The sequence below is a fragment of the Pteronotus mesoamericanus genome, unplaced genomic scaffold, assembly GCF_021234165.1.
Source record: "Pteronotus mesoamericanus isolate MK-2021 breed Mesoamerican mustached bat unplaced genomic scaffold, CSHL_Meso_final scaffold_118, whole genome shotgun sequence".
In the NCBI taxonomy this organism is placed as follows: Eukaryota; Metazoa; Chordata; class Mammalia; order Chiroptera; family Mormoopidae; genus Pteronotus; species Pteronotus mesoamericanus.
Genome location: NW_026555301.1, coordinates 12,214,025 through 12,238,674, shown reverse-complemented (window position 1 = coordinate 12,238,674; position 24,650 = coordinate 12,214,025). Strand labels below are relative to the sequence as shown.

The 24,650-nt window shown below is 44.2% G+C and overlaps 1 protein-coding gene across 11 annotated transcripts in view; it reads left to right on the top strand.

Moving 5' to 3' along the window:
- MTCL1 (microtubule crosslinking factor 1) overlaps positions 1-24,650 on the top strand; it is a 138,414-nt gene that overhangs the window by 77,428 nt on the left and 36,336 nt on the right. For 4 of the 11 annotated variants that reach the window (XM_054587379.1, XM_054587372.1, XM_054587377.1 and 1 more), the window contains exons 4-8: positions 6,026-6,085; positions 7,288-7,365; positions 11,250-12,551; positions 13,665-13,820; positions 24,186-24,278. In XM_054587379.1, the coding sequence (XP_054443354.1) occupies positions 6,026-6,085; positions 7,288-7,365; positions 11,250-12,551; positions 13,665-13,820; positions 24,186-24,278 (1,689 nt within the window). Of the gene's footprint in view, positions 1-6,025; positions 6,086-7,287; positions 7,366-11,249; positions 12,552-13,664; positions 13,821-16,789; positions 16,868-24,155; positions 24,279-24,650 lie in introns of all 11 variants that reach the window. The other 7 variants (XM_054587378.1, XM_054587380.1, XM_054587373.1 and 4 more) reach the window with 6 other exon arrangements.

Here is a 24,650-nt window from a genome sequence, read left to right as displayed (position 1 = left end):
TCATGACTTTGACCATTTCTTGTGTTCAAAGCCTGCAATTTCTTTTGAGAAATCAGCTGACAGTCTTATGGGAGCATCCATGTAGGTAATTCAATTACCTGCTTTTTCTTGCTGCTTTTAAAATTCTCTCTTGTATCTTTAACTTTTGGCATTTTATTTATAATGTGTCTTGGAGTGGGCCTCTTCTGGTCCATCTTATTTGGGACTCTCTGTGCTTCCTGGACTTGCATGTCTATTTTCTTCACCAAATTAGGGAAGTTTTCTCTCACTATTTTTTTAGATACATTTTCAATCTATTGCTCTTTCTCTTCTACTTCTGGCACCCGTGTGATACGAATGTTGGACCTCTTGAAGATCTCCTAGAGGGTGTTTACACTATCCTAATTTTTTTGGATTCTTTTTCTTCTTGTTCTGATTGGTTGTTTTTTGCTTCCTTATGTTCCATATAATTGATTTGATTCTCAGCTTCATCCACTCTACTCTTGTTTCCCTATAAATTGTTCTTTAGTTCAGTTAGTGTATCTTTTGTTTCTGACTGGATCTTACTTAGGCTGTTGAGGTCCTTGCTAAGTTGCCATGAAGGGTTTTGCACAGAACCCAAGGGGAGTTTATGTTTACTGGGTCCTGCAGTGTAACGGTTGCAGCTGATTTCGGCAGAGGGCTGTGATTCCATGTCATGAAGGGATGCAGCCTCCCTGGGAGCTGTGTTAGGGGCAAGTGGAAAGGATGCAAGGGCAGGAGGCATCTTACAGCCAAGACCTGGTGCTTCTAGCTGAAGGAGAAGCTGATATCCCGTAACACTCAAATGAAAACTTTAATATGGGTAAAAGAATATTGATAACTTCCTCCTAAAAGGAAGAAGACATATGGATTGTCATTTTCTGATTCTGATTTTATAAGTGTATTATAAATTAACCCCCAAAAATCCAGACTACTTTCTAAATAATAACCTATAAGAATTCTGAAAATCATCTACCTACATCTGTACCCTTTTTTCCATATAGACTCTTAATGTATAGCATCTTAATTTATATTTGCCTCTTTTTATTACCAATCTAATTAATTAATTTTTAATTAATTAAAAAGTTAATTTTCTGAAATTGGTTGGAAGAAACTGGCCAACTTAAAATAGGAAATATTAAGAATTGATAAAGGGCCCTGGCTGGTGTGGCTCAATAGATTGAACACCAGCCTGTAAACAAAAAGTCACAGGTTTGATTCCCAGTCAGGGTACATGCGTGGTTTGCAGGCCAGGTCCCCAGTAGGGGGCGTGTGACACACATCAACGTTTCTCTCCTTTCCCCTCTCTCTAAAAATAAATAAATAAAATCTTTTAAAAAAAGAAAGAAATAAGAAGTCCAAATAATTGCCTAACTTCATGTTTTATTTAATCATTTAACACTCAGCAATGCCACAGACTTAGATTCCACTTGGATCCAGATATCTAATTTTTTTCCTTTTTCATAGGAATTTAGAGTTGATTTTCTGACAGTTGGCCAGACTAAAAAGAAAGAGTAGAATTAAACAGCAGGCACATCCTCATTCAGGGCTCCATTTACTTGATAGTCTACATTTCCCCTTTTCCCTTAATTGTTTCTTGTAAGAGACCCTCCACTGAATCTGAGTCATCCAGAGGAGTGAACTGGTCATGAATGATGCTCTTACAAGTCAACCTCTGCTCAGGGTTCCTTGGCCACCATGCAGGTGAGCCAGGGAGGAGATCGCACCCAGCTCTAATTGGGGATATGGCCTTTATAAACTCAGAAACAAAAGCCAAAAAACTAATTAAACAAAATTGATAGAATGGACTGGTGAGAGATTTTTAATTTTTACATATCAAAAGAAACCATTTACAGTTTAGGCTTAAGAGCCTAAAGACTGCTTGGAACTTGCCGAGGGAGCCATATGCCTAGGACCTGCAGTGCAGTGGAGTACCGCCTGGCCAGTTCCCTCAACCCTTAGGGGGCTTCTTGGTCATTTTAAACAACCCCGTATGTATAGGTTATACCTCAAGGACCAGGCTAATGGAAACAAGTTCTAATGAAGGAACAAAGCCCAAGAAGTTGACAGATGACTTCTGATGAAGCTCCACCACAGTCGACATTGGAGATCAGTTGTGGCCTCTTCTCTCTCACCTCATTAAAGTACAAATTTTAATATCCTGGTTTGTTTTGTTTTTGTTTTGCAAAATAAACAGTATTTATTGTAGATAATTTGGAGACTATGAAAAGGCACAAAAATTGAAATCTCCTTTAATTCTGTCACCTGAAGGTGATCACTATTAGCATTTTGATACATATTTCTATAGTCTACCCTTCTAACAAACACAGGTAACACATACATATATTTAGATTTTATTAGCTATAAACTGAAGTCACAAAATATATGCTGTTTGTGACCTGTATTTTTCTTTTTATGTATTGTATTTCCTGACTCTTTAAGTATTCTTTAAAAACATCATTTTAATAACCTCCATAGTCTTTATTTGCTATTATAAAAGGTACTGTGATGAGCATTCTTACCCGTAAATGTTTGCATACATTTCTACATTTCTCCTTAGGGTGTATTCCCAGAGGTGGATTTACTGGGTCACAATATATGCATTTGTCAGGCTGAGTTGCCCATCTGAAATGCTGAAGGACCACCCACTCTCATTGATCTTTGTCAAAGTGCCCACCTCCGAGGACACTTGCTAACACTGGGGGTCATACTTATTTTGGTCTGTAAATCTCTAAGTGAAAAAATGGTATCTTGTTTTAATTGCTACTCGTGTGTCTATTGGCCATTTATCTAGTTTCTTATGAAGGTGGTTTTCTTATTGCTTGCAAAATATTACTCTTTTAACGGTCTTGTTAGCAAATTTTTTTCCAGGTTTGTCATTTGCTTTTTAATACTGTAAATGGTTTCTTTTGATATGTAAAAATTAAAAATCTTTCGCCAGTCCATTCTATCAATTTTGTTTAATTAGTTTTTTGGCTTTTGTTTCTGAGTTTATAAAGGCCATAGCCCCAAGAACAAATAGAAATTCATCTCTTTTTCTTTCTAGTTCATTTAGGATTTCTTAAATATAGATTTTTAAATATTAATCTGAAGTTTTTTTGATACATGGTTGGGATCTCATTGTTTTTTTTCCCTGTTTTAGACAGTTGTTTCCCCAACCTATGCCAAATTGCCCGTTATTTCCCCCTACTGTTTTAAAATGCTACCTATATCAATTGTTAACATCTTACAAACTTTCAAATTTATTTCTGTGCTTTATTTTGTTTCATTGATCTCTCTACTCTTGTACCAGCACCAAACCACAATATTACATTTTTATACTTAGTAGTCTAAACCTACAGTCATCATTTTTCCTTTTCAAAGTGTTTGTGGCTGTTTTTACCAACCCATATTTCTAGCACTGAGGTCAGCAAACTTTCTGAAAAGGATCAAATAGTAAATATTTTAGTCTCTTCAGACCATATGGTGTGTCACAACTCAATACTGCTCTTATAGCAGAAGGAGCCAGACACAATAGTAAAGGAGGCTGTGCTTCAGAAAAATCTATTTATAGAAAAGGCTGTGGGTTGATTTGTCCTGAGGGCCAGAGTTTGCCAGCCCTGTTCTAGATGAATTTTTGAATCATTTTGTCAAGTCCATCAGCTTACCTCCCTCACAAATACACAAAAGATATTTGTGTGTGTATATATATCCTTTTATATATATATACACACACACACAAATATTTTTTGTGTGTAAATGTACATATATTACATTATACACATTATATGTTATATATGTATATATGGAGGCAATGAGGAATTTGGCTAAAATGTTATCATATTAAGTGATTTGGGAGAAATGTGACATCTTTATAACAAAAGGTCTTCCCATCAGATACCATCAAGCATAGCTTTGTGTTTGTCACCCAAGTTTTATGGTTTCTTTCATGTGGGTCCTTCACGTTTCTGGTTAACTTTAATCCTTGCAGTGCTCTTCATCACAGTTGCCACTGTGACTGGGATCTGTGTTGGGGATCTGCGCCGCCTGTTCTGCGATTCACTAAAAGTATCACAGGACTCAGAGGCTGTTGTGTTCAGAGCTCAGTAAGAAGAAGAGACCCGTCAGGCAGATGGAGGAGTCTGTGCGCTGGCACCCGGTTGTCCCTCCCAGCAGGAGGGCTCACCCAGAATGTGCGCCTTCCTCTCGCCCTGTGATGCAGACACCCATGAATCTGCATCAATTTTCAGGAACTTCTGTCTCTCCTTTAGCTGTCATCTCTTTTCTAGACAGTTTTCCTGCAGCGCAGGATCTCTTTTCTGTTCTTTGGGAGAATATGATATGATGTGGGGCTCCTTTGTTGCTGCCACAGTCCCAAAATGACATCCCTGAGGTTGAAGCTTTGGGAAGTCTCTCTCCCTGCTTCTTTTTGTAACTCTTCTCTGTAGTGAATCACCAGTGTTCATCTCACTCAGCTCACTCTAATCAAAGAAACTCCACTGCAGCACGAAAAATCTTGGAAAACCTACTTATTCTGGGGGAAAACCTCAAGCCCTCCTTAAGACTTGCTTAACTTAACCTGTCAGAAGAGACTGGTTCTCTTTGTAGTGTGACCCTGCCTTTGCCAAAAAGCTTAAAGGAAACAAAGCTGCTTCTGCAGAGGTGTCAGTGACAAGCTCCCATACATACCCGCCTTGGTTGGCCGGGGATGCCCACACCCCTGCTGATTCTGTAACCATCTCATCCCTTCTCTCAATTATCTTTTTTCCTCCCAGGCCTTCAGACTCCCTGAGGCTCAGGGAGGCTAGAATTTTGTTTCTTAACCCTGAAATTCATTCAATAAAAGGCATGGCTTAGTCTTCTGTGAGTGAGACATGTAAAATGTAAATAGAAGTAACTTAATTAACTTAAGGTCTGACTGTTATGTAAGTGACTTGCATAAGAGCCTCCTTCCTTTCCCAGCTGCTTAGGTACGTGGGTTGGGGCAGAGGAATGACGCAGGGAGGGCTCTGAGCCCACCCCAAGATGAGTTCCCAGAGGACCCAGATCCCTGCTCCAGTTAGGGCGAAGCAGCAGCAGGGAGGGGGCGGCCATCAGGGAGAATCTCTTCTCTTTCACAGGATTGCCAGGGTGTGAAGGATAGCCAGCAGCCTTAACTTTCCAAACTGCTTTCTTCCAACTGGTCTCAGGATTACACGAATTCTTTCAGATTCAAATTCTTCCCTCTTCTGCTAAGGTGCTTCTCGCTCTTTTTCCAATCAGTCCTTCCTGTCTTCATACTTTACTGTGGCAGGAACTGTCTGGCTCCATGTTATGCCATTTGAGACACCCCTTGTCCCTTTTATGTATATTTATATTTATATTTCAGACACATTTCTTGCCTGTAACAGGCAAAGGTGCACTGTAGTGTATGTAAAACTAGGCAGGGACCCAATCCACTGACGGACACAGCCAAGGCCACATCACAAGTGAATAAATTATGAATTCTTTTAGATCTATGAGACATAGGCTTAATCATGAATTAGAGTGCGTTGTTCTTGGAGAATATTTTTTTCCATAAACAGCACCCCCCACCCCCGCCCCGTTTTCACTCTCCTACTGCTTTTTTTATCTGGTCGTTTACTTGTAGGCATTCAGGAAACATAAAATAATTTTGATATTAGCTCAAACAAAACATAATTAGAAAGATAAGACAGCCCCAGAAATGTTACATATTTATTTCCAATATTTTTACCTTTTCCTCTTCTTCCCGTCTTCCTTTCACTGGTACAAGTTATCTAAGCCATCCTCCTTTTTTATAAAACTGAATAAAAATTGAGGAATATCTGAAATATAATAATTAGGATTTAAAGTCCCTTAGGATTCAAAGACCTCACCAACCTATTTAACTGCTTTGAAAGGTTGACTCTAAGTGGTTTCTTGATTCCAGTGGGGAAAAAAAGAGCCTCCATTCTTGTGCGTGTCTCCCACCAGTGGGTACAGTGTTCGCCCAGGGCAGGTTCCACGTGTACCCTCCCTAACAGAATGTCACTTGGATCTCTTTCAGAGTTCCCTGAAAAGAAGAGGCAGTCGGGAAACATACAAAGAAAAGAAAACCTTTAACCAGGTAAGCCGAGGTTTCTTTCTAATGTTACATCTCCTCAAGAGGGAATCATATCATTTTGAATTTTCTTTAAAAATGTTAACGTTGCCTTTGAAATATTCGAAGAAGCACTGCCTGCCAAAAAATTTGGAGTCATTCAAAAGCCCCGTGGGTGAAACTTTTCTTTCCAAGCCAACAGCTCCTCCCTTGTTTCTTGCACCAATAAGCTGGTGATTCCTTCAAGAAAAAGAAGGGCAGACTGGCTTTCTGTGAGACATAATTTGGTGCAGTTCAGGGCTCTGGCAGTACTCATACTGGTAAAAGTGTTTTGGCTTTCAAAGTTATTCAGATAGTAAAATAGTACGGCTACTGTAGTGGCAGGTCATTCATAAGGCACTGTTTTGAGCATTGGTTTTTCTTTTCAATATGTGCAAGATAACCAGTACCCTAAATGTCCTAAAAGAAAGTGAAATGTTCTCACTGAAAGATGGTAAAAGTGTAGCCCTTTCTATGTACGTGATATGGGTTCTTCAGAACTTTCTTAGCTTTTTTGATACGTGCTTTACTGGATTCCTTTCTTCTGTTAAAAAAAAAAAAAGAAAAGAAAAGAAAAGAAAAAGTCTCTGCTAGTATTAAGTGTTAGAGAGAACAAAGGCATTATTGGGATATCAGGTCCCCGAGCTCCCAGAGCAAGTAGTAATTAGAGAGACTCAGTAAATCTGGGTAACTAAGAGCTCTGCTGGCCCACCCCTGTGAACTCCACACTGATTCCTTTGGGTTTCTCCATTCTCCAAACTCTCTGGTCCCCAGAGTACCCTTCAAGGAGGGCCAGGCCATGTGAACAGCAGGAATGCCGAAGATTAACTCTCCCCTCCCGCCTTCTGTGCTCCCCAGTGTCACGCTGGCATTCACTAATGATGGGGAAATTTAAATCTGTCATCCCACCGCAGGGTGCTTGGGCCCTCCTGGGCTTCAAGTATGTTTCAATGTACTGGCTCTTGACCAGAGACAAATGTATTTAAAAAGTAAATAAATTAAAAAAAAAAAAGAAAAAAAAAGAGAAACTGCTGCCCCGTTCTGGAAGGAACAGCATGGCACCTGTGGGTAAATCAGGCTGAGAATAGCCACTGCTGCCTCTCAGGAGTGTGTGAGAAGCCGTGGGCACCGGGAATGTGTTCAGTCCCCCCTCAGCCTGCAGTATCATTGAGAAAGGAGTTTCTGTCCAGCAGAGTGGTGGAACGGAGCGCCTTGGGAACTGCAGGTCTGCAACCAAAACCCAAAGGAAACTGGCACCCCGGCGCAAGGTAGGAACATAAGCAGTCAGCGCTTGGGGTGCTGGCTATACATCAGACTTGCAAGCCAAAGAATATATACCCATAGTGATATATTTTTGTTGCTTGACAAGGCCTTTCTGGCTGGTGGTGGTGGTGGTGGTGGTGTTCCTGTGTGTGTTCCCCCCTGTGCCATGCTTGCCTTCTCTGCTTGCCACAGGGACAGTGCCATGTGGAAAGTTTGACTCAATCTTCTGCTTTCATACTGCATTCCTGGAGCTGTCTGATGATCTCTTGAACCCAGAACCTGATATCCTTCAGCTTAGGATTCAGCCTAGACCCCTCCCCTGGAGTTTTGGCAGAGTGGTAGAAGGTCTGGGGTTACAAGATAAGATGGGTAGCCAGCCTCCCGCTGCTTTGGCTGAGGCTGTGATTCTCCATCTTGTTAGAAGAGGTGACTTCCCACTCCCGAGCAGGCTGAGCCCAGCTCCCCTCGCCTCCCCTCCCTCCTGTCGGCCCCTCAAGGCTGACCCCTTTGTGAAATGCACACACTCCCTTGGCTCCAAAGATTGTCATTTTTTTCAAAACCTGCTTTATTCTTGGTGGCAGGCCTATAGCGCATGGGTGTTTAGTAGAAATGGCAGCACGCTTTAATCATATGTCAAAATTCCTGCTTTGTGTATAGTTCTTTCTTTAAGGAACAAGACGACTTTTTGGACATTTTATCAACCATCAGGTAATTTGGAATTGGACACTCACTAGGGTCTGTCATAGAATCTTGCTTCTTAAACTAACCTGGGTTTAGGTTCAAGGAGATGGAGAAGAATGGTTCTGGTTTATAGTCATACCTGTGAGGAGGGCAGATGGAAGGGCAATGGTGCAGGTTTCAAGGTTTCCAGAAATCAAGGCAATCTGAGGGCTTTTAGGATTTTTCTGCCCTCAGTACTTTTCAGCAACCGTTTCAGAACCCTTGGGCAAGGCCTGGGTTCCATGTGCCTGTCAGAGATCCTACTCACTTCCTCAACTTCTTAGTTTCACTTTTTGGGGAGGGCGCTCAGGAGGGATCACCTGAGACTTCCTGATCTTGGTTTGGGATAAAAGCTCCCTGAACTGAGCAGGCAGTTCAGCCCCTCATTCACCTGTTTTCAACCTGGACTCCCGTATCAAGGCCTCACCAATGGCAAGTTTCCATGGAAGCAGGGTCAGGCCGTTGATCACAACAGGTGGTCTTGCCCATCTCTGGGTATGCCCACACTTGAAGTGGGCGGAGGACGGAGTTTCCTTGTGGCTGGCGACACAGTCTTCCATGACCTCTCTTGCCGTCCTCAGGTACAGAGGTGAATTTCTCTGCTTCAGGGTGGAGATAGGATTACTTAGGTGATTCTGGACAAAGACAGATATTGGCTACCAATGTAATGGTGGGGCAAAGGGCACTACCTTGTCTCCCCAGGCTTTTTACTCCCAAAGTAACCCATTTACAAAGTATTGACAGTCTATCTCCATTGATTTCTTGGAATCTAGGTTTTGCAAAAAATTGAAAAGGTGCTTTTGATTGTTTTACTTTAGAAAGTTTTATGAAGCTGAGGTCATTTAAAAGTAAAATGCCAATTTCTGGTCCATAGTAGGCACTCACTATTTACCGAAAGAATGAATGAATCAACAAATAAGCATGCTTTTCCATTAGTGTTAGGATTGACTACAGTATATGTCTTTTATAGCCCATCTATTCTATGTAGGCATTGTATATATACACACATACATCTCATTACCTGACCAGAAGTGATAATCCATTTTGCTCAGTGTGAATGGGTAGACAGCTTTATTTTCCAGTTAGTCACAGAAACCCTTTTTATGTCTGTTTAACCCCCCCAAACCCAAGCTCTTAATGGGATAAGCCCTTAGAATACCATGTTGTGTTCCCAATGGCATTTATATATTACTCTCTGATGCACAAAGAGTGGAAAAAGCAGAGTTATTGGCTCCTTCCCCCAATATTAATTGCATTTCAGGCAAAGCAGAAAGTTTATTTCAGGGTGATAGAGTATGAAGATTTATCATACAAACCCCTCTGCTCTACATTATTCCATTTGACCTTCAAAACAACCTTGTGATTGTGTGAGGATCCTGCTTTAGTCATAAGGAGACAGGTTCACCAGGTCTCTGTGATCAGCCCATGGTGCCAGGGATAGAAGGGGCCGAAGTGGGACTCGAGCGGCATGTTTGATCCCAGGCCCAGAGGTCTGATTTGTCCTCTGCTAAGACAATGGCTGGGGAAGCATTATAGTCAGACTTGTGATTGTAATTCCCAGGTAGCACCAAGGCCTGCATTCCACGCAGCACTGGCTCACAATTGGTCTTAGGTTTTTTCCTCGAGTCTGCCCTGTCATATCACTTTTTTAAAAAAAATTTTATGGATTTGTGGTACAGGGAAGAGGGGTCTAGGCGGGCAGAAGGATGAAAAGTTGGGGGTCATAAAGGGAGGTTTTTCTATATCTTTCTGACTAATGGTGAGATTGTGGCAAAAACATGGCACAGAATGAGTGTAAAAGCTGTGTCAACTCTACCAGGCCATTTGAGCACAAACTATGATCTCAAAGAATTCATTCTCCCCCAGGGGGTTTACTTGTTCCAGACATCGGTTTGAGGACTCCCCTTCCCCTGAGGCGGATGGGGGCTGACTACCCTCAGGCTTGCTGTTGAGTTTCTCTGTGCTGAAGTCTTTGTCCCCATGACAGCCCTTTGAAACTTCTGTTAGCCAATCAAAGAGGAGCAACTCATGAAAGTGGTCATTTTTCCCGTTCACTGAATATGATAGAAAACCTTTGTGCAAGCCCAGATCAGAATTTATGTAGCTTGAAGGCTTTGAGACCTGCACTGTGAAGGCAGAGTCAACTTTCCAATTGGCCAAAAAGTGTCCTCTTGACCCCAGCCACGCAGTGTGGGCATGTAGTAGCAGAGAGTCTGTTTTGGTGACCTTCCAGAATCCTCTGGTATTCCAACAAGAAATACTTCTCAGGTTTTGAAACACCTCCTTGCCTGGGGTTTCTGAATTTACTTTCCTGCTGTGTTATAGCAACTAAAGGGAGCGGAACGTAACCCAGGGCTCTGAAGTTGCACTTGCATGGCGGAAGGTTGTGAGTAACCCAGGTGTTCAGATTTGCAGTAACCAATTCATACTAACTGTCAGAGCTTGGTACTTACTCCGCACCCTGACTCCCGAAGCACCCCTATCCCTGTCATCTCATAATTTTGTTATCATATCATCCTTGTGATACACTGGGGATAGAGAGTCCAGGGGGGAGAGAGAGGAGAATCGCCATGTCTCAGGTTCTCAGCAAGTCAGTGAAAAGCCTGGCACTGATTTGAGGTCACCTGGCTTCCTCCTCCTGGTAATACCTGTGCATTGCTGACCACTTTGGATGAGGGAAGTCTGCACCATGGAGGAAGTGAGTGGCAACAGGTAGAAGTGGCTACTGAAGCCTGTCTGCCTACACCAGGTGTAGCAAAGGGCTCTGCTCCCGCCCGCTGATGCTGGTGATTAGTCAGATTGGGCCACGAGGTAACGAGGGATCACCACATCACCAGCGGGGGTTGAGTCTCATTTCATTTTCTCACTCTTCATTCATCACCTGTATGATGATTTTCATGTGCACGTTTCTTCCAAACTAATTGTTTAGTTTCTCTTGTTTTTGTGACAAAGCAGCAGACTGCAGGCCTTGGCCCACATCCCCCTGTGAAGGCCCCAGCTCCCCTTGGCTTTGTTTTGGCCCTTTCTACTGTAACCTGACACACTGACAAAAAGATAGGTGTTTTGTGTTTGTGTGTGTTTTGGGGGCGAGGTGCAAGGGAAATCATCAAAAACATGAACATTTGGTATTTTCAAATAACCCTTCTCTTGGGCTGTTCTTTCCTGGCAGGATGACAGTGCTGATTTGAAGTGCCAGCTTCAGTTTGCCAAAGAGGAAGGTTCCCTGATGCGCAAAAAGATGGCCAAGCTGGGGAGGGAGAAGGATGAGTTGGAGCAGGAGCTCCAGAGGTATAAGGCCCTGTATGGTGACGTGGACAGCCCTCTGCCCACAGGGGAAGCTGGCGGACCTCCCAGCACCAGGGAAGCCGAGCTGAAGCTGCGGCTGAAGTTGGTGGAGGAAGAAGCCAACATCTTGGGCCGAAAGATTGTGGAGCTGGAAGTGGAGAACAGAGGCCTCAAAGCGGAGATGGAGGACATGCGGGGCCAATATGAGCGAGAGGGCCCAGGCCGGGACCACATCCCAAGTATTCCTACCTCACCCTTTGGTGACTCCCTGGAGTCCTCGTCGGAGCTCCGCCGACACCTGCAGTTTGTGGAGGAGGAAGCAGAGCTTCTTCGAAGATCCATATCTGAGATCGAAGACCACAACCGGCAGCTGACCCATGAGCTAAGCAAGTTCAAGTTTGAGCCACGGCCAGAGCCTGGGTGGCTGGCGGAAGGTGGAGGCAAGGGCACAGGTGGCGGGGCCCCCCTGCAGGAGGAGCTGAAGTCTGCCCAGCTGCAGATCAGCGAACTGAGCGGGAAGGTGTTGAAGCTACAATATGAGAACCGGGTGCTGCTGTCCAATGTCCAGCGCTATGACCTGGCCGCCCACCTAGGCCTGCGTGCCCCAAGCCCCCGAGACAGTGACGCTGACAGTGACACAGGCAAGAAGGAGAGCGATGGGGAGGAAGGCCGCCTACCCCAGCCCAAGAGGGAGGGCCCCATTGGTGGTGAAAGTGACTCGGAAGAGATGTTCGAGAAGACGTCAGGCTTCAGCAGTGGAAAGCCATCGGAGGCCAGCGAGCTGTGTCCGGCAGAGGTCCTGAGGGCCAGGGAGGACTCCGAATGCTTGGTGAGCATAAAGCATGAGGCCGAGCGGCTAGAACGGACCATGGAGAGCCTCATCATGGACACCAATGGCTTTGTGGATGACCTGGCCTTGCCGGGGCCTGGTGTTCAGGGGGAGGGGGGCAAGAAGGAGCCCCATCTTCTGGGGACCATCAATGCCAGGATGAAGGCTTTCCGGAAAGAGCTCCAGACCTTCCTGGAGCAGGTGAACAGGATTGGGGATGGCCTAAGGGAGCGCCTGGAAGGCTTGTCCCCCTTGCCCCACCTCACGGAGTCTTCCAGCTTCCTCTCTACTGTGACCTCTGTGTCCCGGGACTCCCCCGTCGGGAACCTGGGGAAGGAGCTGGTCCCAGACTTGCAGGTAAGGGGGCTCTTGGCTCTGCCTCCCTGCTCGGTTTTGCTCTTCCTCCTTCTTGCTGGCATTGCTGCACTTGAACTCATTCTGCTCACAGCTGCTTGGTTATGATTTCAAACCTGCATTGTACTAAAGCCTCAAGTGTCAACCAAATCCTTTCTATTGGTTGGGTTGTTTTTAAGTTCTCTTTTATTTCCTTATTTGTTTTTCCTTTTTCCTCTCTTATTTTCAACTGCATCGTTGCTCTTGGCTTAGAGGTCCTCCCTCATGACACAAGGCTAATCCCAATGGAAGCGATAGGGATCGACGCAGTCCGTCCTTTCTCCTTTTTTGGTGTCTCGAATGACCAGCTGTCCTGATGAAGAAGCAAAGAGGAGTTTAAAACAAAGTACAAACTCATTGCACAGTCAGGATAATTAGCAGACTGGCTCAGGAGCATTTGCAACCCTACTTGGGTTTATGCCGAAGGGACACAGTACAGTTGTGAAAGGCCCTAGGCAGCCAGGCCCACCCACTCCCACTGGAAGATGAGACAGATGGGGGAGAGGAGCGCGGTTCTGAGAGAAGGATGGTTTTGATGGAAAATCTCGCTGCCAGCTTGCTCCCCCTGCCCTCCCTGAACTGGGAGTGAGGGCGGAGTGGAGTAGCCGTCCCAGGACTGCTCTCCTGTGCATCGCCCTTGGGTGCATGACCCAGCTGCCGCCCTGGATTATGGCTTTGGCTGCTCGACCACAAGCAAGGATGGAGGAGCCTTGTTTCCGTATCCTTCAGGGTAGTGTGCTTGCGGTTGCGTCTGTGACTCATGCATCCCCATTGCATGCGCCTCATAACCAATGTTTTGCATTCTTCCCCTCTTCTCTCTTTTTGCTTTTCAGATCTTTCAGCCCATCATTTTGCTCATCCTCATTTTGGTTCTGTTCTCTTCACTATCTTATGCCACTGTGTTTAAGTTGGTTTTTCTGTTCATGCTTTTCTTCATCTGGTAGTGTTCTCAGTCCTCTACCTTACCCATTTTTGTTTTCTTTAGCCCCTCTCCCCACCCCACTCCACCCTCTTGTCCTTGGTGTTTTATTTAAAAATTAAAAAAAAAAACAACAAATCCCTCCATGCACCTAACAGTCCAAACTGAGAGATCAGATGGAGTGGCAGCTGGGCGTGGAGCGAGGGACCGAGCGGGAGCACCTGCACCTCCGAGCCGCGCGGGAGCTGCACCGTCGAGCCGACGGGGATGCCAGGAGCTGCAGGCCGGGAGGCCAGAGCTGTTTCAATCTAGAGGTCAGCAAGCCGGCTGGTCCCACCAGCCACCCCCCTTGCCCTCCCACCCCTCTCTTTGCTGTGTAGTTGGTTGTGTGACATTTCCTGCGTCCAAGGCCCTTTGGGAACATGGTGGCAGAATATGGAACCAGGGGGCTTAACTAGAAGCAAATCTACTGCATGCGACCAGAACTGGAAGGTCTACACAGGGTGAATTCAGGGAACTGCCGGCACCCCTTGTCAGACAGGCATCATCCCACCCATTGACCTGTGTCTCCAGGGCCCACGGGTACCTGAAAATATAGCAAGACTCAGGAGACTGATTTGTGAGCATCACCTGGCTTCTTGTCAAACGATGAAGAAAGCAGGGATAAACCCAGCACTGCTTTTGCCAGCCTGGAGGAAACATCTTCCCCTGTGTCTCCTGTGTCCCATCAGCACTCCAGCCAGTAGGAGAGTTGAGGAATGCACTGCTGACCTGGGGCTGTTCAGCAGTCTCTGTTGTTACCATAGTAACCCCTTGTCAACAAAGCCCTTAGCCACCATAGACACTCCATTGTATGGAACAGTTGGTAGCAGTCCTGGCAGTGAAAGCTCCTCCGTGCAACTAATTCCACCCAGGACAGGTGTTGCTAAGGAGTGAGTCCCTGACTCTGATAGTGCCGGTCAAGGCAGGTTATTGTAGGGTTAGAGCAAAATATTCCACGTTAGAAAATATATCAGTAAAGGGTCTTAATTTATTAGTCCTGGTAGGGGTGTTACCACTCAGGTCCGAAGCTTCCCAGTGGCTCTCAAAGGGCAGAGTTGGGGGTGGGGCTCTCATACTTGGAACCAAACAGAAGCTTCCTCTACAAGAAGGTCAGGCATTTGACTAGGAAATGAGGCGCACAGAGGTGCTCAAGGTGGAGCCCTTGGGCCTTTTGCTCAGCTTGCAGCGAATGCCTTGTTTGGGCTGTGAGTCCTACTGCCAGAGGTCGGCAGGTGTGGCAGGCAGTGTCGCCCAGACGTGAGTTCAAGTATCTTCAATCTGGGGCTTGGCTTTTGTCCTGTAAGAGGGTATGTCACATCTCTACCCTCCTTGTTCGGGCACACGGTAACATGAAAGCTGCCCCCAAAAAGCGTCTGAAAAACAAAAACAGTTTTCAGAAACATCCTGTGTAGTCCCACCATCCTTACTTTACCTTGGCAGAGGCCAGCCTCACCCAAAAGGTGACACCCAAGTCCATGCCCCAGAGGAAAGTAACTGTGCACCACAACAGTGTAACAAGGAGACATTCTGCATGCTGATGCCCAAGCACACAGCAGCACCAGATTCCCAGAAAAAAAGCAGAAGCCCAGGGTGCTGGGTGGGGCTGCTGCATGCAGTCCCTAGAACAGCAGGATTCCCGGGCCCTCCTACTCAGGAGCTCACAGTGCCTAGAATAAGCGTTTGTGATTTTTTAAAAAGATTCTATTTATTTATTTACTTATTTATTTATTTTTAGAGAGAGGGGAAGGGAAGGAGAAAGAGACGGAGAGAAAGATTGATGTGTGAGAGAAACATTGGTTGCCTCTCACATGCCCCCAACTGGGGACCTGGCCTGCAACCCAAGCATGTGCCCTTACCAGGAATTGAACCAGCAGTCTTTCCAGTCACAGGCTGGCACTCAGTCCACTGAGCTACACAAGCCAGAGGGCAGCATTTGTGATTTTTAAAAAACATTTTCTGAACACAAGCTTTGGATGTGGAATTGGACATGTATTACAGTGAATCAACTTTACTGTGTTCTCATTCCAAATTTGTAGGTAAGATGTTCCTGAGTTTTTTACCAAAAGTAAAATGGAACACTAGATATTTAGGATTTTCCCCAAATATGGATTTAGCGATTTGTGTGTCTCGCCAGTCTAGGGAACTTTCACCGTAAATGCCTTTGATAAACCTGTGCCCCACACAGGGTCTTCATCGGAGAATGCTCGTTGCTTGGGCAGTAGCAAACCCACAGTCCTATACATATCAAATGACTCAAATGATCCATCTCCAAGACCAGGCTCAGGAAGACAAATTTCACAGCCTTTAGTTCACACGGCAACACTCGTGATGCCCAGCAGGGCTGTTACGCTGACCTGGAATCAACCCTGCCGTGGCATCAGGGCTCTGGGCTCTAGCCCGTGTTTCATCTGTAAAATGGCCTGCCTGCTTCATGTGGTTATATGTGGATGATTCTTAGAACTAATGAGCTATTCGCTGAAAAAGTACACTAAAATGTGCTAAATGTCATCTGAACATCAAGTATGACTAATAAATAATGAGGAGAGGTAGTATGTCCCACCACTGAAGACTGCAGGCGGAAAGGGATATCACAGCTGCCCCGGTCATGGGAGCAGTTTCCTCTCCCTGCTGTGGCTCTTTTTCACGGGTTACTGGGGCTCCCTGGTCCGGTACGAGGAGCACAGCTCTGGCTGAACATGGCGGCCCTCTTCTCTTTGATATATTGTTTGAGGAGAACTGCAGCCCCTTTCCCATATGCGCCACCATTCAAGGCTTGTCGCACACAACCCTGTGTCGTTAGACTCTGATAAAGTGCTGTAGGATGCTAGAGCATTGATAAGTCTTCCTGTTGCTTCCCACATATATAGATGTGCTGCATAGTTTCAAAAACTGGCAACAATTTGAGAGAGAGAGAGAAATACTTCATTGAATCAAACTGAATGTTCTAGGAAAGCAAATCTCCATACGAGGGAGATTAGCAGAGTTAGTTGGTGCCATATGACAAGTCAGGATCACCAAACAATATAGCTCAGAAGGGAATGTCAGATCTTTAGGCTCATTGCCTCCTTCTGAGAACGAGAAAAACGAGGCCCAAATGGAGGGCTGACCAGTCAGCTCCCCAGGGCGTTGGTGGTAGAAGTGGGTCTAGAACAGCCTGCTCAGGCCTGGTCAGTCCTTTCTCCACTGGCTGCCCAGGACTGCAGGGACCGGCAGCGCTGACACCCCTCCCTGGACACTGCAGCCAGAGCGCCGTCTCCTGTTGGGTATTTCTGGACACGGGCACTCAGGAACGAATCGCATGGCCAGTGATGTTGCTATGGTATGTTTCTTCTTTTTAAGTATCTGTCCAGTTTTCTTTACTTTTATATATTTTAATGAGAACATTAAAACAAATCATTGTGAAAGACAGGGTCTTGGAAGCATCATTTCCTAGAGGGAAAATAGTATGAATCAGAAGTTAAATATCCTTTGTTGTGACTTTTTTATTCAGTAAGGCATTTCACACAGAAGAGAAAACCCAATTATGTATTTAAGCATATTATATTTTAAAGTTTTTTTTTTAATAACTCAAATTTTAGGACCACTTTGATAGCTCTATAGTTTTTTCTTGTATTTTGAGGAGCTGAACCTGGACCCTTGTAGAGTCTGAGTCTGGGGGAGCTGCTATGTCCCTTGGGTGATTATCACCCTGACAGACCACTTGGTTTGGCCTTTGAGGATTACACTGGGTTAAAGAAGGGTGTGAGGACAGTTCTAGGGAGAATTCCTAAAAGCCTTTTAATGAAAACATCACCAAATTCATTGCTCATAACTGCTTTCCGTATGAGGCTATGATGGAAATGGCCCACAAAGCTCCTGGCAGCCTACCCGAGACGCTGCTCCTGTTGAAGACATCACGGTCATTGGGAAAAGGCAAACATGACACTTTCATCTAGAGTGAGGCTGAGGCTAAAGCTGTGTGTGCCGATAGCATATTTCTTTACTCCCTCCTGCATTGCCCTTGAAATTACCACTATCGTCTGCACAAGCCAACTACTACCCACACGCAAACCTCCTCCAGCTCTTTGCCCTGAGTTCCTTGGGGCAGGGAGATGGGCCTGATAGGACACCTAGTACCAGTGGCTCAAAAGAAGAAATAACTTTCTAAATTTCAGCTGAGGTTTTTAAAAAAAAAGGATCAATTGCTCAAGTTCCATTTGTGAAATACCTTCTATGATTTTTTTGCCATATAGATTTTCATATTTGGGGAAAGGGGGGAAGAGAAGTTATATTGGAGAATTTAGATATTTTAGGCAGGTTAAAATACTACTTGTACTCGTAGTACCAGTGGGAGCAATAATACAAAAGGAGAATAATAAAATCTACGTTCTTACACTGTAGCATTTTAGCAGATAACAAGTCTGTGAAGAAGAAGGCCTGCCATGCAGAAGGCACCCATTCTAAGCGCAGGAAGGGAATGGCATACCCACACCCATCCTCTTAAAACAGTCACAGGCAGAGAAAGCGGAAGTCGGAATTCACCAGCACTCTCTGATCCATTAATGCTACCACAAAAAAAGTAACTGCTCAGGAAAAAAAAAAAAAGATTTCAGAGGGACAGTATTCCAAGTGCCTGTTTCTCTCAGTAGCTATTAGCAAGATTCTCCCACCTTGCACCAGATTCTCCTCTGACTTTGCCCCCATAAGAGATTTCCATTGAAGAGAGAGCAATGTATAGAATACGTGGTTTGGAATGTGCAGGGCACCTTAAAAATAGTTCTCAATGAGAAGCAGCCAAGAACGGGCACTGGTCAGATTTCAAATATAAATGAAACCAAGCCTGTTCCCAGAGGATTGAGTTTCTGCATCAGAAATCTCAAAGGGCTCTCTTCCCTAGCTCCCCCTTTATCCTTTAATCAACAAAGCTCACAGAGCATTTGTGAACACTTATGCCTCAGCTGTGACATACCAGCCATGATAAAATGATGTGTGTGTGGTTTTATGCCAAGTATGTGTACATGGGTGTTGACATCATATACTGCTTTTGAAAGAAGCAGTAACAAAACTGGCCAGAACAAAATGGAGCCTACCAGAATATGAAGTCATGGTGATGGAGTGGAATAGAGTCCTAATGTGTAAGTAGCATTGTTAGGTGTTAGAGTGGCTATCATGAAAAACATCCCTTTCTTAAGAAGAATGAGGTAACGTAGTTATCTTCTTCAGTGTGGGAAGTACGTAATGTATAAGCCCTTTTCTCTGAAGATGTCCAGGAAATTAGCAGTGGAAGTCGGTGTGGGACCCAGACATGAGGGGAAAGCATGGGCGGAGGGTTTCAGAATGTGACCAGGGAAGGCGGTTGTGATGTTAAGATTAATAGGCCTCGATAGCCTCAGAATCAGGTTTGGATGGGTATTTGTTTCAATAAACTGCCTTCATAGAGATGTCAAGATGAATTTGTTTGATGTGTAATCAGAATCTTAGGTAAGTGGGCAAAGGATGGTTTTAGAATAAAATCTTTGGGAACTTGGTAACAAAGAGAAGTATTTGTTTTCTGAAGCAAGTCTATGTGTTAGGTGACTGTGTGTGGTTGTGTGGCAATAGGATAATTCTGGACAAAAACTTTGGCCCTAGCCTATTTGTTATTTGTATTTTGTTTTTGTAACACTGGAATGACAGCATCCCGACCAGGAGCACCTAGCAGTCTATAGTTTTAATATTCCATTAGCAAAAATGAACAAGGAAGGTAAAACTTCTAATAGATGAGGATCCAAAAGTCCTGTTGTTGACCAGGATCTACAGACACCACGGGAGCCACTGTTGGTAAATCAGATGCCCCAGAGGAACAGCCCCATAGAATGTCAAAGGTCTTTTCTCTGATCCTTCAAAGGTGTGGTGCAAACACAGGAACAGAGGAACAGATTTTTAATCAAATGATACTTGAAGTATGAGACTCAAATGTTTGTTTAAAATTAAAAAATGGTTTATATAATTATTTATTAAGAGTAAAACCAAACAATAGTTTAGTGTAATAAATGGAAACTCAATTAATAGATTATTGCTTTTCTTAAAAGCTAAGTTTTATTAGGATGTCCATTTTACATCTAATATGGAGTTTGGGCTAATACCAAATGTGTTAGAGACATGGAGGATTTTTACATTTGAAATGTATAGAGTAATATGTAACTTAGCGGCCAGGGTAACCTGAAAACACTCCTGTGCAAAGCAACTGAAGTGCCAGAGGGGAAGCCTTAGGAGGGCAGGGACTTGGGGCAGCATTACTTACTGCTATATCCTCAGTATAGTGTCTAGCACAATAGGTGCTTAATAAGATTTGTTAAAGAAAATACCGCATAAAATATAAAATGTCCCTTGAATACTTACCTGGCATGGGAGGTACCATGATCAAAAATATAAAATGTCCTTGAAATATATAGCTGAATTCCCATTAAGATTAGAAAAGTCTCCAAGAATTAAAATTGATTTCAGAATTGAAAACCAGAGCAGAGTTAGTGGCCTTTAGATGGTTGGGTTGGGGAGATAGTTGCCAGAATTCGTACCCTTGAGTCTTGGATTTTTAATAGCTCTAAGAGAACAGGAGACAGGGCCTTGGGTCTAACATGGGCAGGGAAAGAAATGAACCAGGACTTTCAGGCAAGATGGAGGCGTAGGTAAACACAGTTTCCCTCCTTGCACAATCACAACAAAAATTACAACTACACTACAAAACAACTGTCACCCAGAATCATCAGAAAATTGAGCTGTGTGGAAGGAAGCCCAACAACCAAGGAATTAAAGAAGTCTCATTCATTAAGACAGGTGGGAGGGGTGGAAACACAGAGACACAAAATGGGTGGTCCCACACCCACGTGTATTGGACAAAAATCAGGAAGGATGTCTCATGACTGAGGCATCCTGCTTCACGCCATGGCCCCCAGCCCAGCCTTCCAATGCCAGGAAGGTAAGTCCCCATAAGCTCTGGCTGTAAAAATCATTGGGGGTTGGGGTGGCGGAAGAAACTGCAGGATTCTAGGCATCGCTTCTTAATGGGTCTGCAATGGACTTGGGACTTATGCAGACTCCCTCCCTCTGGGCTCCAGCACCAGGGCAGCAGCTTGAAGGGCACCAGTGGCTACAGGGAGAAACTGAAGTGTCTAGCATCAGGGCAAGTGCCAGGAGACTGCTTCTTCCTGAACAAAACTCCAGAGGCCAGGCAGCAGCCATTGTCCCTTTCCTGAGCCCTCCCCATAGAGAGCCACAGAGCAGTGACCCCATATCTGAGACTCCATCAACTTGGTTACACGAGTTGCCCAGCCTAGGCAATTGCCTGAGGTTCCACCCATCCAACTTATGGGTGCAATTTTCTACACTAGGCTATACTACTAGGACAGAGAGTCAAAGCAGCTTCTAATACATAGAAACAAACACAGGGAGGCTGCCAAAATGAGGAGACAAAGAAATATGGCACAAATGGAAGAACAGACCAAAACTCCAGAAAAAGAACTAAATGGAGATAAGCAATCTATCAGATGTAAAGTTCAAAACACTGGTGATTAGGATGCTCAAGGAACTCATTGGGTAATTCAACAACATAAAAAAGACCCAGGCAGAAATAAAGGTTACACTAAGTGAAATAAAGAAAAATTTACAAGGAATGAACAGCAGAGTGGACGAACAGCAGAGCTGAGAATCAAATCAATGACTTGGAACATAAACAGGAAAATTGAATCAGAACAGCAAGAAGAAAGAATCCAAAAAAAGGAGGATAGGGTAAAGAGTCTCTGGGACAACTTCAAACGTACCAACATTTAAATCATTCGAGTACCAGAAGGAGAAGAGGAAGAACAAGAAATTGAAAACTTATTTGAAAAAATAATGAAAAAAAATCCTTAATTTGGTGAAGGAAATAGACATACAAGTCTAGGAAACACAGAACAAGATGTATGCAAAAGAGGACCACACCAAGACACAAAATTAAAATGCCAAAGGTTAAAGACAGAATCTTAAAAGCAGCAAGGGAAAAGTGGATAGTTACCTACAAATGAGTTCCCAAAAGATGGTCGGCTGATTTCTCAAAAGAAACTTTGCAGGCAAGAAGGGGCTAGCAAGAAGCACTCAAAGTGATGAAAAGCAAGGTCCTACAACTTAGATTATGCTATCCAGCAAAGCTATTTAGAACCAAAGGGCAGAAAAAGTGCTTCCCAAACAAAGAAAGCTAAAGGAGTTCGTCATCACCAACCCCTTATTATATAAAATTTGTTAAAGTGGCTTATTTTAGAAAAAGAAGATCAAAACTATGAACATTAAAATGGCAATATATTCACAACTATCAACAATTGAATCTAAAAAAACTGAGTAACAGGCAGAACAGGGAAAAAATCATAGATATGGAGGTCATTTGGATGGTTATCAGTTGGGAGGGGGAAGAAGGAAAATGGGAGAAAAGGCGCACAGATTAAAAAGTACAAATTGGTAGGTACAGAATAGGCAGAGGGATGTTAAGAACAGTATAGGAGATGGAGTAGCCAAAGGACTTACATGCATGACCCATGGACATGAACTAAGATGGGAGGGATTGCTGGAGAAAATGGGGGGTACTGTGTGAAGGGAGGCAGAGGGAGAAAAATTGGGATAACTATAACAGCATAAACAATAAAATATATTTTTTAAAAAATGAACCAGGATCCTCGAAGTGCCGCACATCGTGAAAGGCCAAACTGGAGAAACATCTGCCTCCGGGAGAGGGAGGCAACAGGGAAGTTTCTCCACCAATATGCAGTCTGCCCCAAGTAACTGCAAGGACAGCTGGCCTTGCCAGGATCAGACTTTGAATTGATGTCACCTGGAGGTCCGGAGATCCCTGAGGATTCTGTTGCTGGCTTTTGCGAACAGAGTCCATCTGGAGGCACATTCTCAGCCCAGGTCACATATGAGATCATCCCCATTGAAGATGACCTCACAATGCAAAACTGCAGGCATCCAAGCCAAAAACATGCACCTGGTGCAGGAGCCAGCCAATGTCCAACAACAGGACTCAACGCTAAATCTTCAGACTCTAGAATTATCAGAGAGAGACTATAAAATAAATGTGTTCAAAACTACAAAAGGCAAGCAAACAGGTGAAAAGAATAAGTCATTGTAAAAATCTTCAAAACTACAAAAGGCAAGCAAACAGGTGAAAAGAACAAGTCATTGTAAAAATCAGGCTCTCTGTGGGGGAGGGCTCAGGAAAGGGACAACGGCTGCTAACAATATATATATTAAAAAACAATAAGATTGAACTTTTAGAAATGAGAAATTAGTCTTTGGAGTAAATTCAATGTGTAGTGAAGTGCTTTCTTCAAAGAGAACCTGAAACCCTGCCTAGTAAATATAAAAGACTATACTAATAATCTTTAATAACTACCCAATCAAAGAAGCATTAATGTTCTCAGTACTTGAATTTATTGAAAGTAGGATGAGCTTAAATTTTTTAAAAATGTTGTCCCAAAGCTGGGACTCCCCAAGCGTCTCTGATTTTCTCTGTCTAGATCCTTTTGGTAAACTCTCTTTTGGTCATCCCTTGTGCTTAGGGAACTGACCCGCCATTGTATTTTCTGTATATCCTGATCTTGGGGTATGATTTTCAATCATGACAATTCAGGATCAGATTAGGAAGGGCAAATGATATTCTCAGTGAGAAATAACATATTGGTTAAAGGTAATCAGAATGAGCTACTGAAATGATACCAGTTTTTATTGCAACAACTTACTCTAAATCCTAGCTTTATAAATCACCTGTCTTCAGGTAGCATAAGCCTGTGAGCAAAATCTTATGCTTCAATTTTAATAATGCCTTAAGATTTTTAATATAACAGTGTTTCTATCTCTAAAAAATTCATTTCAAAAGTAGTCTGACTCCTCTGTCATTGTCATTTGGACATAAAAGGCATGAAAGGACAAACTTCACCAATAAAAGAGTTCTAAAAGATTCCTTTCACTATTTTTAACCTAAAATGTAACGAGCAGGTCTTTGTGTGATTCCACTTAGGCATGGACCGTGGGCAGTGGAGAGGTCCACAACGATGTGCCCACCCCCAGTTGCTCTGAGCATCCAGGATGGGACTGCCCGGAGAGAAGGAAGGCAGGAAATGCTCTCCTAAGAAAGCATACAAACAAATTAATTATGCAACTTAAACATGTGTGAGCTGGGGCAGTGAATCTAAGAAGCTGACTGTGTGAGGTGGCCATGCTTGACCCTGTCATAGTCACCAGCTCTGATCGCCCCCAGCATTTCATAAAACTCTCTAGAAGCTGCTGTGGTAGCAAAGACTCCTCTGGTGTACCCTGGCTCCCTTCTCAGCCTCGTTTGAGTTACTGTGGCGGTCGAAGATCAGATGATAGGCACCACTCACCCACCTTGTCTCCTAGGTGAGAGACGAAGGGCAGGTGAAGTTGTCCTTCCCAGCTAGCACAAGGTCACAGGCCGAGAAGCACAGGGAGTTGCCCCAGAGTCACTCCACTGCTGCAGCGCCCGCACGTGCTGTGTTGCTCTTTGTGTGTCCCTGGCTTGTTCAGGTGTCTGTCCTGTGTCTTCACTTCAGGCAGAGTTCTCGCATCCACTAAACCCCTTCCTTTATCCCACTGATCAGCTCAGGGGCCCCCCTGTTTTACCTGAACAGAGTGTATCGCTAGAGGACCTACAGGGTCAGCTTGCACAGGCGACCAGACTGCATCAAGAGGAGACAGAGAGATTTACAAACAAGATCCGAAAGGTAAATATGTAACATGGATTTGAGCACAACCCCATCTCTAGCCCCTCGAGAGAGATGACAGATGTGTTTTAAAAGAACCCTGTCTGTCACGCACAGACTCTGGACTCATGGGGCTGGGGGGCATTTGGAAAAGTCATCCAGTCGAGCACCCACTCAGATACCTTATAAAGATAAATGTCTACCTTTCTGTTCTAAAACATGCTTTTCAGTATTTACGGAGTGGCCTCAGGAAGTTCTTAATATCTAATCTAAATTTTCCTGCAGCCAAAACCAGCAAAGTAAAATAAAATAAGGGCCCTATGTGCAGCTGGACATGAATGTGCGTCCAGCAACTTTTGTTGAGGTGTTTCCCTACACACCCCAGGGCAGAGG